This window comes from Emydura macquarii, unplaced genomic scaffold (assembly GCF_026122565.2).
Source record: "Emydura macquarii macquarii isolate MOO-44397 ecotype Brisbane River unplaced genomic scaffold, CSIRO-AGI_Emac_v2 contig_1254, whole genome shotgun sequence".
Classification (NCBI taxonomy): domain Eukaryota; kingdom Metazoa; phylum Chordata; order Testudines; family Chelidae; genus Emydura; species Emydura macquarii.
Window position 1 is genome coordinate 6,126,462 of NW_027131391.1, and position 13,416 is coordinate 6,139,877.

Genomic DNA, 13,416 nt, shown 5'->3' on the forward strand with positions numbered 1-13,416 from the left:
AGGGGAGCACCCACCCCCGCCTCGAAACACCCGTCCCACGGGACGGTCTGGCTCTTGCGAGCTGGGGTTGGCGTCTCACCCCAGCGCCAGGCAGGGCTGGGACAGAGGCAGGGGGGTCCCGCTGTCTGGTGACGGACTTTAACAGAGACAAGCCAAGGGGCAGCCAGGCTTCTTCTGACACTGGATTCTGGCGCATGTGAGAGTGGCAGGCTGCGGAGACCAGGCTGGGGTGCAGGCAGGTGCAATGGACCCCTCCACGCGGAGTGCTCCCCAGTGCCCCCAGCCCTGCCTGGAAGGATGCCCCCCCCCAGTCCTGCATGTTCCCCCCAGTCCTGCCACTCTCCCCCCGGGGCATGGGGTGCATGCACCGCTGCTCCGGTTTGCAGGGGGAAGGGGAAGTCCCGCATGCCTGGTCTGAGGCTCCAGTCCGTTGCAAGCAGAGCGGGGCAGAGATGTGCCCAGATGCTCCCCAGCTCCCCTCCCCGCACGCGGCCGGCCTCGCTGCTGCAGCGCCCCCTGCTGCGCGCCCCTTTGCACTGCCCGGCAGCCTCAGTCCGGAAGAAGAAAACGACGAGCCCGCTCCGCGCATGCGTATCCGCACGAGCCGCGGAGACGGCCCCGCCTCACTCGCACGTGTCGGGGTGTGTGTGCGCGCGCGCGCCCGACGTGCTGCGAATCACGTGACTGACCGCGGGCAAGATGGCGGCGGCCAGTGGGAGGCGTGAGTGGCTGTGAGCGCCGGGGGTTCCGTCTCCGAGCAGCCGGGCCGGGCCGGGCCAGCGCCTCCTCCGCCCGCCGTCATGTCGCGTCTCATCGTGAAGAACCTGCCGAGCGGGGTGAGTCCGGGACTCGTGTCCGGGGGTGGCCGCGGGGTCCCTGCTTGGGGGGAGGCGGGCATAGCTCCGGGGGGGGTCCCCAATGGGGGGAGGGGTCGATCTGGTTGGGGGGAGGAGGGATGGATATGGGGGGACCCCATGTGGTGGCGAGTGGGGACATGGCCCGGGGGGAGAGGTGAATCTGCAGGTTTCCCGTATTGGAGGCGGGTAGGGGCAGGGTTTTGGTCCGGGGGTGTTTCCAATATTGGGCTGGAGGGAGAAGGGCTACGGGCTGCCCCTAAGTTGTGGAGTTGGGGGCACACGTTGGGGGTGGTGCTGGCTTTTTGGTGTGAAGTGGTTCCCTGCCTATCAGGCCAGGGGGAGCCTGGTTCTTAGGCTACGGCATCCTAGAGAGCGGTGCACTGCTGTAAGCGCTCGAAGTCAAAGGGAGAGAGCTCTCCTATTGACTTAATTAACCCACCCCCAACGAGTGGTGGTAGCTATGTCCCTGGGAGAAGCTCTCCCGCTGACAGAACTATGTCCGCTTTATGTTGCTCGGCAGGGGGCTTATTTGTACCCCATAGCAGCATAAGTTATCCCGACAAAAGTGGTAGTGTAGGCCAGTGGTTCTCAACTAGGGGAATGTGTACCCCTTGGGGTATGCAGAGGTCTTCCAGGGGGTACATCAACTCATCTAGATATTTGCCTAGTTCAGTGTTTCTCAACCCCGCAGGACATGTTTAGGGGGGTTGCAAGTGCAGGGTCAGTATTAGGGGGTGCCAAGCGTGGCAATTGCCCAGGGCCCCACAGAGCTGTTTATGTGTTTCAGCCCCAGGCGGTGGGGCTCGGGTTTTGGGGACACACACTATTTATATTCCAATTGATTTATTTTATAATTATATGGTAAAAATGATGAAGTAAGCAATTTTTCTGCAGTAGTGTGCTGTGACACTTTTGTCTTTTTGTGTCTGATTTTGTAAGCAAGTCGTTTTTAAGTTAGGTGAAACTTGGGGTATGCAAGACAGATCAGACTTCTGAAAGGGGTACAGCTGTCTGGAAAGGTTGAGAACCACAGGTGCAGACATAACCTTAGTCTGAGTTGTGGAAGTCGTGGTTGTTGCTGTTTATTCTGGGTCAGTGGCATACTTGTGCTTTGCAAAGCACCAGATACAGAGCCCCTGCTCTGAAGATCTTGCGATCTGACAGACAGATATGGAGACAATGGGACTGCCTTGCAAAGTGGGAGGGAATTTGGCTATTATCAACATACCCTGTGCTTCAATATTAGGGTGATTAGGGCTCCAGCTGTGGTGCCCTAAACATGGAGTTTCTGAGGCATCATAAAGATGAAGCCCTGGTGTACTTTAATTGTGAGCTGTTCAGTGCAGAGATTTGTCTGTAAACCACCTTTCTGATGTGATATAAATAATTTGCCTCCCTGATGCCCCTCCTCTTTTTGCAGATGAAGGAAGATCGCTTCCGGAAACTGTTTGGAGCCTTTGGCACGCTAACTGATTGCAGCCTGAAATTCACCAAGGATGGCAAGTTCCGCAAGTTCGGATTTATCGGCTTTAAGTCCGAAGATGAAGCCCAAATGGCAATGAACCATTTCAACAAAAGTTTCATAGACATGGCCAGAATCACGGTGAGTTGGCCTTAAAATCAAATGTTTCTTTCTTCCTCTGGGAAAAATTTGCCACTTGAGATTCTTTCACAATTTAGGATCAATTAGTTGTGTTTGTGTGTGCAGGGTAGGAGAGGAGCTTCACTAAACCCAATTGGCTATACTTAAGTAGTGGAGCCTGGTGTGGGGGGATTATCAGGCATCCTAGTGACTTGTGTTTGTAATCATCCCTGCAACTGTTCATGGAGCCAGGTTAGATTCCTGGTCTCTTGTTGCTAGTGCGGGGAACAAGTACTATGTAAGCTACACACTAAGGAAAGAGTCTTTTGCCTAGAGTTCAGCCTGAATAAGCAGGCCAGGTGCTGGGCAAATATGTGGGAGATAAAATCCACCCTTTCCTCTGTCCCCGCAAGCCACAATGTGGAGCTGTTGGTTACTTGGGCCCAGTAGCTGGAATATGTTCTCTAGCTCCATGCAGGTGTTGGGGACAGGAGGATCTGCAGTGTGGGTACTGCAACCTCATCAACATGGCATTGCCTCAGCATCCTATTTCCCTGCATTCAATGGGACCATACCAGTTCCTCTGCCAAGAGAGCTACTGCAGAGGCAGCCAGGATTTGCATCAATTGATCTTCCAGCAGAGCAAGGCAGGTGTAAAGCTTTTTAGTTTTGGTCAGGTTGATGGTAAAGGCAGCAGTCAGATTCAGGTGTGCAATAGAAATCTAATCAGTTGAGTTAGTCTGCTCTATCCTTTGCTCCAGCAGTGCTGTTCCAGTGCTAGGCTGATTTAAAGTTTCAGATCTCTGGGCATTGTGTTTGTCCAGCCCTAAAATTGTGTGTACACTTCTTAAAGTTATTTAAGACGTTTACATTTTCTCTTGTTTCTGTGGAGACAACACACTGAATGACAGTGGAGAGCAGAACAGCTTGTTTGAATAGATTCAGAAATGATTAAAATAATTACAGGCTTCCCTCCACTGAAGAGCCATAAACAGATGGTTCTGAAAGGCATGCTCACTTGGAGTTAACTATTTTTCACTCTCCAGGTGTTTTAGAACCAGCCCGTAGCATGGTAGCATCTGAGCCTTTCTGCTTTAAATGCAACTGGAATAACAAAAAATAGGGTTTGTGTAAAGGGGGCTCTTTGTTGGTGACTCTTTTCAGGTAGAGTTCTGTAAATCATTCGGTGACCCATCGAAACCCAGAGCCTGGAGCAAACACTCTCAGAAGCCTTCTGCACCAGAGAAACCCACCAATAAGCCCAAAACAAGTCCAGCTCACACAGACACAAAGAAAGTAAGTTACACTCACTTTCTCAGGTATGAGACATGTACATCAGTGACTCTGTGTGGGGAAATGTGGTTTGATGGCTGCAGCCGGGGGCTGGAATTCGGGACTCCCATGTCTTATTCCTGCTTTACCACTCATGCTTATGACCTTAGATGAGTCATTTAAGCACTTTCTGCTTTTTTCCTACTCTATATAATGGGGATCATTGCTATCTCTTAGACAGGCCTTTCTGAAAAGTGTGTGTTTTCCTTCTTTCAGGAGAAAAAGAAAAAAAACACAACAGGAAACTTAAAAGAGGTGAGTTGAGAAAAGCAGTGTGTGAGGATTGTCCATTTGAGAAGGGCTTGGTATAGAAAGTCTACATCAATCCTATTCTTGGAGCCAATACTTCTGAGTTTTAGTCCCAGTTTGCTGGGTGACCTTGTGCAAATCATGTGACCTTGGTGTGTTTGTTTCCTCATCTGTAAAATAGTGACCTTGGACTTGTCTCTGTGCTTGCTTAAAGTGTTTTGACATCCTCAGGTTAAAGGTGTTTTATAGAAGTGCAAAATACTTAATAGGCCATTAAGAATTTCACTTGCTGCCTCTGAGTTACTGTCTGCACTTTTGTTTAATTAGTAGCATTAAAATTAGCATCTCAGGTGAGGTCGGAGGTTTAACCATGGCTCTCTGATGTATTCTGTAATCCTTATAGGAAGGAAAAGAGACTTCCTCCCCTGAGATCTTACTTACCAGGAGTTACATGGTGGCCCTGATCTAAATTTGGCTACTTGTCCTTGTGTCTACCTTCACTACTCATGTGTGCTGTTTTTTTTCCCAACAGCTGGAGGGAGATGAAGCATTCAGAGAATTTTTGGTGGTTCACCAGAAACGGACGCAAGTGGCCACTTGGGCTAATGACACGTTGGCAGAAGAGCCCAAGACAGAGAAATCGAAGCCAGTGGATGATTATCTCAACTTTGACTCAGATGAGTCAGAGGGTCTCAGTGAAGAAAAGGAGGGCAGGGGCAAGCGCCAGGAGGAGCAAGAAATCACAGGCACCAAAAGTAACTTTCTCTCTCTGCTGCTCTTCCTCATCTTCAGTGATGTACTGATGTGGGGCCTGATCCTGCGGAGTGCTGAGCAGCTCCTAGAAAATGCTGTGTGCCCTCAGATCCCGTTGGAGTTGGTGGGAGTTGCAGTAGCTCAGCGCCTCACAGGATCAAGCCCTATGTCCCAAAAGAGGAGATACAAACTGCGTAGTAACTCTGGTTTCAGCATGTTTTATGAGTGTGGGTGACAAAGGTTAAGGCCCCCAGACCATTTCCAGGGAACCTGAGGAACCAACTGCAGACTCCCTGGTTCGTCTGCCCAAGTGAGTCTATCCCGTTCCTCATCCCTCTGGGATGCTGCAGCCATTCTGTTTCAACCCTGTCTGCTGAGACTGTTTAATGCCAGTTGCACTGGTGACTTTTGGGATGGGACCCATCTCTGCTGAGGGTGGGGCTGCAACCACTAGACCATCTAATCAATATCACCTAACAGCCCCTTGGATAGTAACAGCGTCTCAGCCTTACCAGCCATGGCTGGATATAATCACTTGACCCTAGCCGAGAAAAGGGGATTGGTAATGGGATACAGAACCTGAGCCATCCTCTGGTGCCTCTTCTGTGTATAGGGAGTCTGCTCTTGCAGTAGCGCAGCAGGGCAACTGGCCCATAGCAGCCCATGGAGGCTCGTACTGGTCCGGGCCATTTGTCATGCCGGGGAAAAGAGGTGTGCATGTGTGTGCAATATCTAACACCCGTCTCTCTCCTCTCTGACAGGCAAGAAGAGCCCCAGAGAAAAGACAGCTGCCAGGAAGGAGCTCTCTGATATGGATTACCTGAAATCTAAAGTGGTGAAAGATTCCTCATCTTCCTCGGAGGAGGAGGAGGAGAGTGAGGAGGACCCGATAGACTGCGAGCAGCATGAGGGGGGAAGCAAGGATGAGAAGGAGCCCAGCAGCATGGAAACTATCAGTGCCCAAGTGGAAAAAGGGGCAGAGCTGGCAGGAAAGAGCAAAAAGCAGGGGACAGTGGTGGAGAGGATGAAGAAAAAAGGAGCAAAATTAGAGGTATAACCTAATTAGAGATGGGCCTGAATTGTAACTCTGGGTGCCAGCTCCCCTGCAGCTTGACTCTGGATTTGAACTTGGCAGCTCTGGTCCATCTCCATTCCTACTGGGAGAGAGATCCAGATCTGATGACTTGTGTCCACCTGTCCCTCTCATACCACTGGCTTTGCAATGAATAATCACCAGGTCTATCCTAAATGGAGTGGTGCTTTTTTTGAGAGAGGAAGGATGGCCCGGTGATTAGTCTTGGGACTTGAGAGACAGGTTCAAGTGTCTTCTCTGCCACAGGCTTCCTGTGCAAGCAGAATGCTGCCAGGAAACACAGACATGAACGGGGACATCACGGGGAGAGGCGCACAAGGTCCCATTCACTTGGGAGATCTCATAAAGGCAAGCATCATAGTAGCAGTCATTCAGGATGTACCAGACTCAGGTGCTAAATTTTTGGCCTGTGCTTGATTTTAGATAAACCTGGATATCATATAACAGTGCATGGACTGTTTGTTTTGAATTCAGTTCCCTTCTCTGCCACAGACTTCCTGTGCGAACTTGGAGAGTCACTTAATGTGGCTGAGGCTCAGTTCCTCCACTATACAATGGGGATAATAGTTGCCTGCCTCACAGGGGTATTTGCGATCTCTGATAGTACAATAATGGGGGCCTTATAAATACTTGTGATTTTTTTTGTCTCCCCATTACATTTTGTTTCAAAGGGGCCGTTTTCCATATAGCCATCTCAAAATCAGTCCCTGTTGTGTTCAAGTTGTGGGGCAGCGCATGGAGAAATGTGAAAGCAGGTTAAATTATTTGACCTTTAAAGGGAATTTAGTGATATATTCCCTTACTGTTACATTGTTAGATGCTCATTAAGCTGGGTCAGATACTCTGAAGTCTTTGGGGATGTAGTTGGAGCCATCTTACTAGCTGCCTTTGACTAGTATGCCTTGTTAGTCTCAGGATGCCCAGGGCCTCGCACTTCTAAAAGGCATTTGTACAGGATTGCTGTCCTCAGTCGTGATTGATCATTTTTTAATCCTGTGTTTTACAGTCTCGTCCAGGTTGCACTGTAACTGACTAGATGTGCTAGCCAAGACTTTGAGAAGTGACTAGAGCTTTTGTGTGCCTGACTTGACATACCTTGAAGAGACCTGAATTTTAGAGGACGGGTGATTGGTGTACTCCAAAATTTGGAGCCCTTTAAGGTATCTCAGGTTGGACACCTGGAATCACTAGCTGTTTCATGAAAACTGTGGTGCCTGTGACTTTCCCTGAATACAGAGGCTGTGTCTTGAAGTACCCGAGCAAGGAACAGGCAGAAACTGGGAACTGGTTACATACATGCAGGCTAACACCTTTGATCTTATATAAGGCAGAAACCTAATGGGGTAACGGAGGGCTGCAGACCGAACTATGGCAGATGCTGTCTACATGTGGGTTCTGTTAGATCCACTGGAGGGCTGAAAGCTTGTGGCTTTAAGGCAGGGCATGAAAAACCTACTGGTTGGCTACCTGCCAACTAACCAGATCTATTTGTCAGAAGCGGATACGAAAGATGGGGTGGAGATCCAGGGGTAACCTATTTATGTGAATCCCAGTCCTCCCATCTTCAAGCTTGTGGGATTCCCTGATTCCTGTCCAGGGATTGTCTGTCTTTCATATCCGATATGTGCCTGTCACCATAGTATCTCAGAGCCGAACTGAATCCTCGCCCTGCCTCTGGCTCTCGGAAGGGATGAAGTGCTGTCCCTCTCTGTTTCTGCCCTATCCGAGGCTCCCGACTGTGTGTGTGAGGGATTGGACTGAGTGAGCTGTTACTCTGTCTTTTCCCCAGTCCGCTGCTTGGTGGGTAATACTAGTTCTTTACACCATGATGCCGGCCACGGTTGTCTCTTGCTCTGGCAACTGTTCCAGATTAAACCTCTCGCCAAGGAGACGTTTTCAGATCTCGTGTCTCACTTTTTCCTCTGTCCAGCTGAAGGATCAGGCCAATCCCAATGAAGCCAGCACTCCGTACACAGTGAAGCTGCGCGGAGCACCTTTCAATGTCACTGAGGTAGGTGCCCTGCCATCGCACCTTACTGCTCGCTTGTTTAGGGCTTGAATGGTGCTTGCTACAGGAAGAGAGCAACGGTCCTTGGCTTCCCAAGGTCTACAGTTCAGCAGTCAACAACTTAAACCAGCAAATATTGTGCAGGGGCTTCTAGTTATCTTCCAGTAAATTGGTTCATTCTGAGGATGGACTCTGGCTTGCAATGGATGTACTGTCCCTTGCACTCTGTCCCTAACTGTTTATGGAAGCTTTATATAATGTCTACTCAGTATTTATAAAATTTACAAAAGGAGGTCCCAGAAACCTGCCCGACTTACTAAAATTGTTGCTTTTCTCTCTTTTATTTGCAGCAAAACGTTCGAGAATTCCTCTTGCCCCTGAAGCCGGTGGCGATCAGGATAGTAAGAAACGCCCATGGAAATAAGACAGGTACTGGCTGTGGGGGTTTGTGCATTGTGAGTGCTGGAGACAGCAGGTCTGTCATTAGGAATGCTCTTTCCCGCACTGGTCTTTGCCATCTGCTTGACCTGTGGTGCCAAATCACTCCAATATGCCCCAGTTCTCATACATTCAGTTCCTGAGGCTTGCTCCAATCTCCCTACCTTAGAATGGCGTTATGACACCTTTCCCTACATGTCTGTTCCCTGGGAGTTATTGCTTTCTACAACTCCAAGTTCTGCAGAGCCAAATGGCAAATTGCTTTTGTTCTGGTTCATGCATCTTCTATAGAATTGTTAACCAAATTCCAATTAGAGGCCCTTTACCTTGAGGTTCAGACCCTAACCACACCTGCAACCTACCAGGGTCGTGGTTATTGGTGCTGGTGGGTGGACCCAAAGTGAGTTTCCAGGGCTGGTAGAGTATTTCCACTGTGCATTGTTTTCTTTTCATTACCTTAGGGGTTATATGTTCTATCCCTTTGTGAGTCTGAGGCTTGTTAAAGTGTGTGGAGTGCCTGGTGGGTAGCTGCCAAATCAGTTTAAGACCATTCGCGTGCACACACAAGGACAAAAGTAATCTTAAAAAATCATTTCTCTTTAATAAAAGATCCATTCCAGTCTGAAATCTGATATAGTTGTTTTCAGCCCAGAGTAAATGTATAATAGTAGATAAACACGTATTTACGGAGATCCAATAAAGAAGAAGCTGGCATCTCTAAATTGTGCTGAACTAGCTAGTTAGTGCATGCGTGTGTGCATACGTGTGTGTGTGTGTGTACACACACACACACTCTCTCCCTCTCTCTCACACACACATACGCCATGTGGTGCTCAACTGAACCTGATTTCCTTCCAGGTTACATCTTCGTTGATTTCAACTGTGAAGAAGAAGTGCAGAAAGCCTTGAAACGAAACAAGGAATACATGGGTAAGGGTGGCTTGTAGATCCTTGTTACTGACTGTAATGGGTCCGTGGGTGCAGGGTTGCTCTGTTGTAGACCCCGTTTGCTGCTGAAGTGTGAAGTGGATTCTTCTTGATTTTGCTCTGGCAGGAAATGATGTTGATCAAACGCACAGGCCAGAAGTGAAGAGCATGATCTAGAACCTTGAGTCAGTTGCTCAAGGTCATTGAAGAACCAAATGCTAAACTGTCACAACCTAACCAGGTAGTATGGGGTTTGCAGAGCAGAGCATGTCATAAATGAGCTGTCAGCCTGTAGATGGCCAGACTGTGGCCCAGGTTGATACTGGCTGAAAGCTGTCATCATCTACTGGCTGGCTGGCCTCTGTGAACCAAGTTGGTGGATTTCAGTCCAGTATCCACATCACAAAACCCTCTCTCTCAATTGTTAGTCTAAACAGAGAGGTCAAGGATTGACTAGGTCTTGGGAACTCTGTTCCCCTTCCTGCCCCTAAAGTCCCTCCATGACCATGTAAATGAAGCTTGCTGTGCAGCAGGCTCTGCTGTCTCTGTATCTCTGGCTCTATGGAGAACTCTGACCTCAAGGGCTGTCAGTGTAGCACCTTTCACCTCCCTCCAAGAAACATTGGGGGGGAATGACAACCTGGGGGGGTCTCTGCTCTAGAGGGCAAAAGCTGCCAGCTCATTCTCAAACACTCTTCCCAGGTATCTTCAAACACTTCAGTGCTCTGTGATGAGAAGCAGTGGGCAAGAAATGAGGAATTCTGTCCCAGTGTCTCATGCTCAGTAACACTGAGATGGGTACCATAGAAGCAGCTACCGTAGAACTGACATGTAAACAGGCAGCACTTTTGCTGTAGCTCCTGGTATTAGGCCCCAGCTCCATTACACACCTGTGAGGAGTATCTTGGTCTTTCCTTTGTCTTAAACCTAAAAACTCATTTTTCTGGAAGGTCTGAGCTGTAAGGTTCCCCTCTGCGTTTTGTGTGGCAGGTGGCCGCTATATCGAGGTGTTCCGAGAGGAGAGTGTGCCAAAGATCAAACTCACCCGCAAGGGCGAAGACCAGCCCTGGCAAAGGAGGAAGAAGGACGATGAGGAAGAGGAGGACCTGTCTGAGTCGGGAAGGCTCTTTGTCAGGAATCTCCCCTACACCAGCACCGAGGAGGACTTGGAGCAGATATTTTCCAAATACGGTAGGGAAGGGAGCTCCAAGCTTCCTGCTTCCCCCCTGCAATCTAAGGGTTAATCTTCTTGTCAGGCTGTAAATGCACATCTGGGTGCCGGAGAGGAGTAGAAGACACCATGAAATCCACAAGGCTGTGGCACTCTCTTGGACTGCCAGATGCCCAGATACTGCAGGGACGGGCACCATTTAAAAACTAAATCTTTACGACTGGAACTCATTTAAAAACTCACGGTCATGTTTGACCCCTGGCTGGCAAGCTCTGTATGGAGGCCAGTTATAGAAAAGGCCATTTAGGTTGAATTCCCTTCCACCTCCAGGACATCTCCTCCTAGCTCAGGGTTGAGTAGGGTTTATGGAGTCCCAGTGTGCTACTGGAAGAGAGAAGTTTGGGTGGTGAGCTGCCTCCCTTTCTGGCCCCGGGTAGATCTGGCTGGCCTGTTAAGTTGCCTAGTCTGTACAAGAAGCCGTGTTGCTTACGTTCAGGAGCCCTGGGAATCGAGGCACATTGCTAGTGGGGATGTGGGGGAATTTGGCATTACTGCTGGCCTGTACCAACTTTGTATATAAAGGTTTTCATATCCATGTGGTCAACCCTTGAGCAGGGCCAGAATCTCTCAACACCGATCTCCTTGCTTTTGCTAAGGTGACTTAACTTTCATGGCTTTGTTCCGTCAGCTGAGCTCCTACAGAAGACACCAGCTCAGAACCCTGTTCTGCCATGCTGGAGAGGAGCATGTCTCATGGGAAGGATTTGCCTTTTGCAGGTCCCCTGTCAGAGATCCACTTCCCCATAGACAGTCTGACCAAGAAACCCAAGGGATTTGCCTTCATCACCTACATGATCCCCGAGCACGCAGTGAAGGCCTTCGCAGAAGTGGACGGGCAAGTGTTCCAGGTATGGACTGTAACTCACCTGCATGGTCAGGTTGGGGGTTGTGGTCATAAGCATTTGACCTTCTGGCAATAATCCTTACGGTGGTGCAACTGGGCACTGCTAAATGGGACACCTGATAACCCTCAGCGCACTGAGGAATAGACTGCTGTTCAGATGGGAAGGGCTAGCCCAGCGGTGTAGCAGCACCAGTTTCCATGGGCCGGTGGATTCAGAAAACACCAAGCTGCCGCTGGCTCAATGCCATGCAGAGATGCTGTTACCAGAGGGGAAGAGGTCGGCATTCCATGATCTTTCCAACTCCCTGTTGTGCTGCTTTGGTTAGTCGCATTGATGCCAGCCTTGAGCGGCAGAATAGGAGGAAGTGGGGGATCTTCCCAGGTCAGGCTGAAAGGCCGTTATGGGAGGGATTCGCGTGGCAGCGCTGCCCTGACTCGTTCATCTTACCTTGAGGCAGCGAGTTTATTTCTTTCAGGAATGTGCATTCAGTGGCAGTAGGTGTGATGCTGTCTCTGTCTCCTAGGGCAGGATGCTGCATGTGTTACCCTCCACCATAAAGAAAGAAGAAAGGGAGAACCCAGATGCTGCAGGATCCTCTTCCTATAAAAAGCAGAAAGAATCCAAGGACAAAGCAAGCAGTGCCAGGTACACAGGGCAGCGGTGTCACACAGCAAGAGCTTTTTGTTTTAATATGGCACTCACTGCAGAATTCCCCCTTGTGACCAGAGTTGAAATGCGTGTGGATTCTCCTGGATGGGCCAGTCAAATGACTGTTACATTGCCCCTTCCTTGGCTCTAGCGTCCTAGTATCTTTTCGTTTTCTGTACTCTGCTCATCCAGAGAAAAGGGATGCGATGCTTTTTTGGCTCATACGAGTTGCCGTACCAGATCAGTCCTTCTAATCCAGTGTCCTAACTCCAGTGGCGGCAGGCTGCTTTGGCAGCTGCTTTTAAACAGAGTCCAGCCAATGTGATGGAACTGTTTAGGAGAAGGAGTGAAGCACGCCCTACTCCACTGAAATGCAGCCTTTCCGTTTCCTCCCCCACTACGTACAACCCACTTGCTCCCCTTCTCCTCCATCCTCCTCCACATTTTATCCTCTGCCCTTTCTCCCATTCAGTTTGTGATCCTGGTCGCCAGCTGGGTCTATCTTTTCTGTGTCACTCATGCAGATACCAGTTGGAAGGTGTGAATGATCTGATGATTTAGGCCTCTTGTTTTATTTTCTCTTCCTCCTCTCTCCAGCTCTCACAACTGGAACGCGCTATTCATGGGGACGAATGCTGTGGCAGATGCAATCGCAGAGAAGTACAACGCCACCAAGAGTCAAGTGCTTGACCATGTGAGTTGGAGTCTAGACTGGCAGTGTCATTTCAGTCCATGGATTTCAGTCCATGGACTTTTTGGTCTGCAGCTTAAAGGCAGGGACTGGCTGGTGCTTTGGGCGTCTTTCTTCAAAGGTTCTTAGCATGCCTCTTGGTACCAGGCACTGCGTTTCCTTCAGGACATGTGTCCTTGGGATGGCTCTTACTGCCTCTTGGCTTTCATCTAGACTCTCAGCCCTTCTGGCTGAATGGAGCCGTCACAGTGTGAACGCACTTGCTGTCTGAACTCGGCACTAATAACTAAGGTGTGTGATATCTGGGAGTCCATCTCAATGGGGGGTGTGACGGAGTCCCACGGGAACCAGGCTCTGGAACCGCTCGGGGCACAGCCAGTCAGGACTCTAGTGCTCGGTGTCTGTCCCCCCCACCCCGGGTCTCCCCACACCAGCGCAGCTACCTCCTGAATCTGGCCTCGGAGTGTTCACCCCCCCTGCTCCGCCTGAACTCCCCCTTGTGAGTCCCCCTGGATGGGACCCCAGGGAGCCCTTCCTCGCCCCCAAAGGGGCCATGCGCCCACCTTGCAGTCAGAAGCGATTCACAGCCAGCATGGAGATCAGACGAGTTTTTTAGTTCTCAGGATCACGGCACAGAAAGACGTTGTTAGCAGATTAATTCGAAATTACAGTAGCGACCAACGAGGGAGCCCCGGAGCCCCATTCTCAGGCCCTGCTCCTGAGTCCCCTTATGGGGGACTGGCTCTTCTAGCCAGCCACCCC

At 50.0% G+C, this 13,416-nt stretch overlaps 1 protein-coding gene across 3 annotated transcripts in view; it reads left to right on the plus strand.

Moving 5' to 3' along the window:
• Positions 1-715: 715 nt before the first annotated feature.
• RBM19 (RNA binding motif protein 19) overlaps positions 716-13,416 on the plus strand; it is a 107,989-nt gene continuing 95,288 nt past the window's right edge. For all 3 annotated transcript variants that reach the window (XM_067550160.1, XM_067550161.1, XM_067550162.1), the window contains exons 1-13: positions 716-836; positions 2,278-2,460; positions 3,604-3,735; positions 3,988-4,026; positions 4,553-4,775; positions 5,535-5,824; positions 7,797-7,877; positions 8,225-8,303; positions 9,171-9,242; positions 10,230-10,430; positions 11,188-11,318; positions 11,839-11,960; positions 12,561-12,657. In XM_067550160.1, coding sequence (XP_067406261.1) covers positions 801-836; positions 2,278-2,460; positions 3,604-3,735; positions 3,988-4,026; positions 4,553-4,775; positions 5,535-5,824; positions 7,797-7,877; positions 8,225-8,303; positions 9,171-9,242; positions 10,230-10,430; positions 11,188-11,318; positions 11,839-11,960; positions 12,561-12,657 — 1,686 coding nt within the window. In that variant the 5' untranslated portion in view covers positions 716-800. The remainder of the gene's footprint in view (positions 837-2,277; positions 2,461-3,603; positions 3,736-3,987; positions 4,027-4,552; positions 4,776-5,534; positions 5,825-7,796; positions 7,878-8,224; positions 8,304-9,170; positions 9,243-10,229; positions 10,431-11,187; positions 11,319-11,838; positions 11,961-12,560; positions 12,658-13,416) is intronic.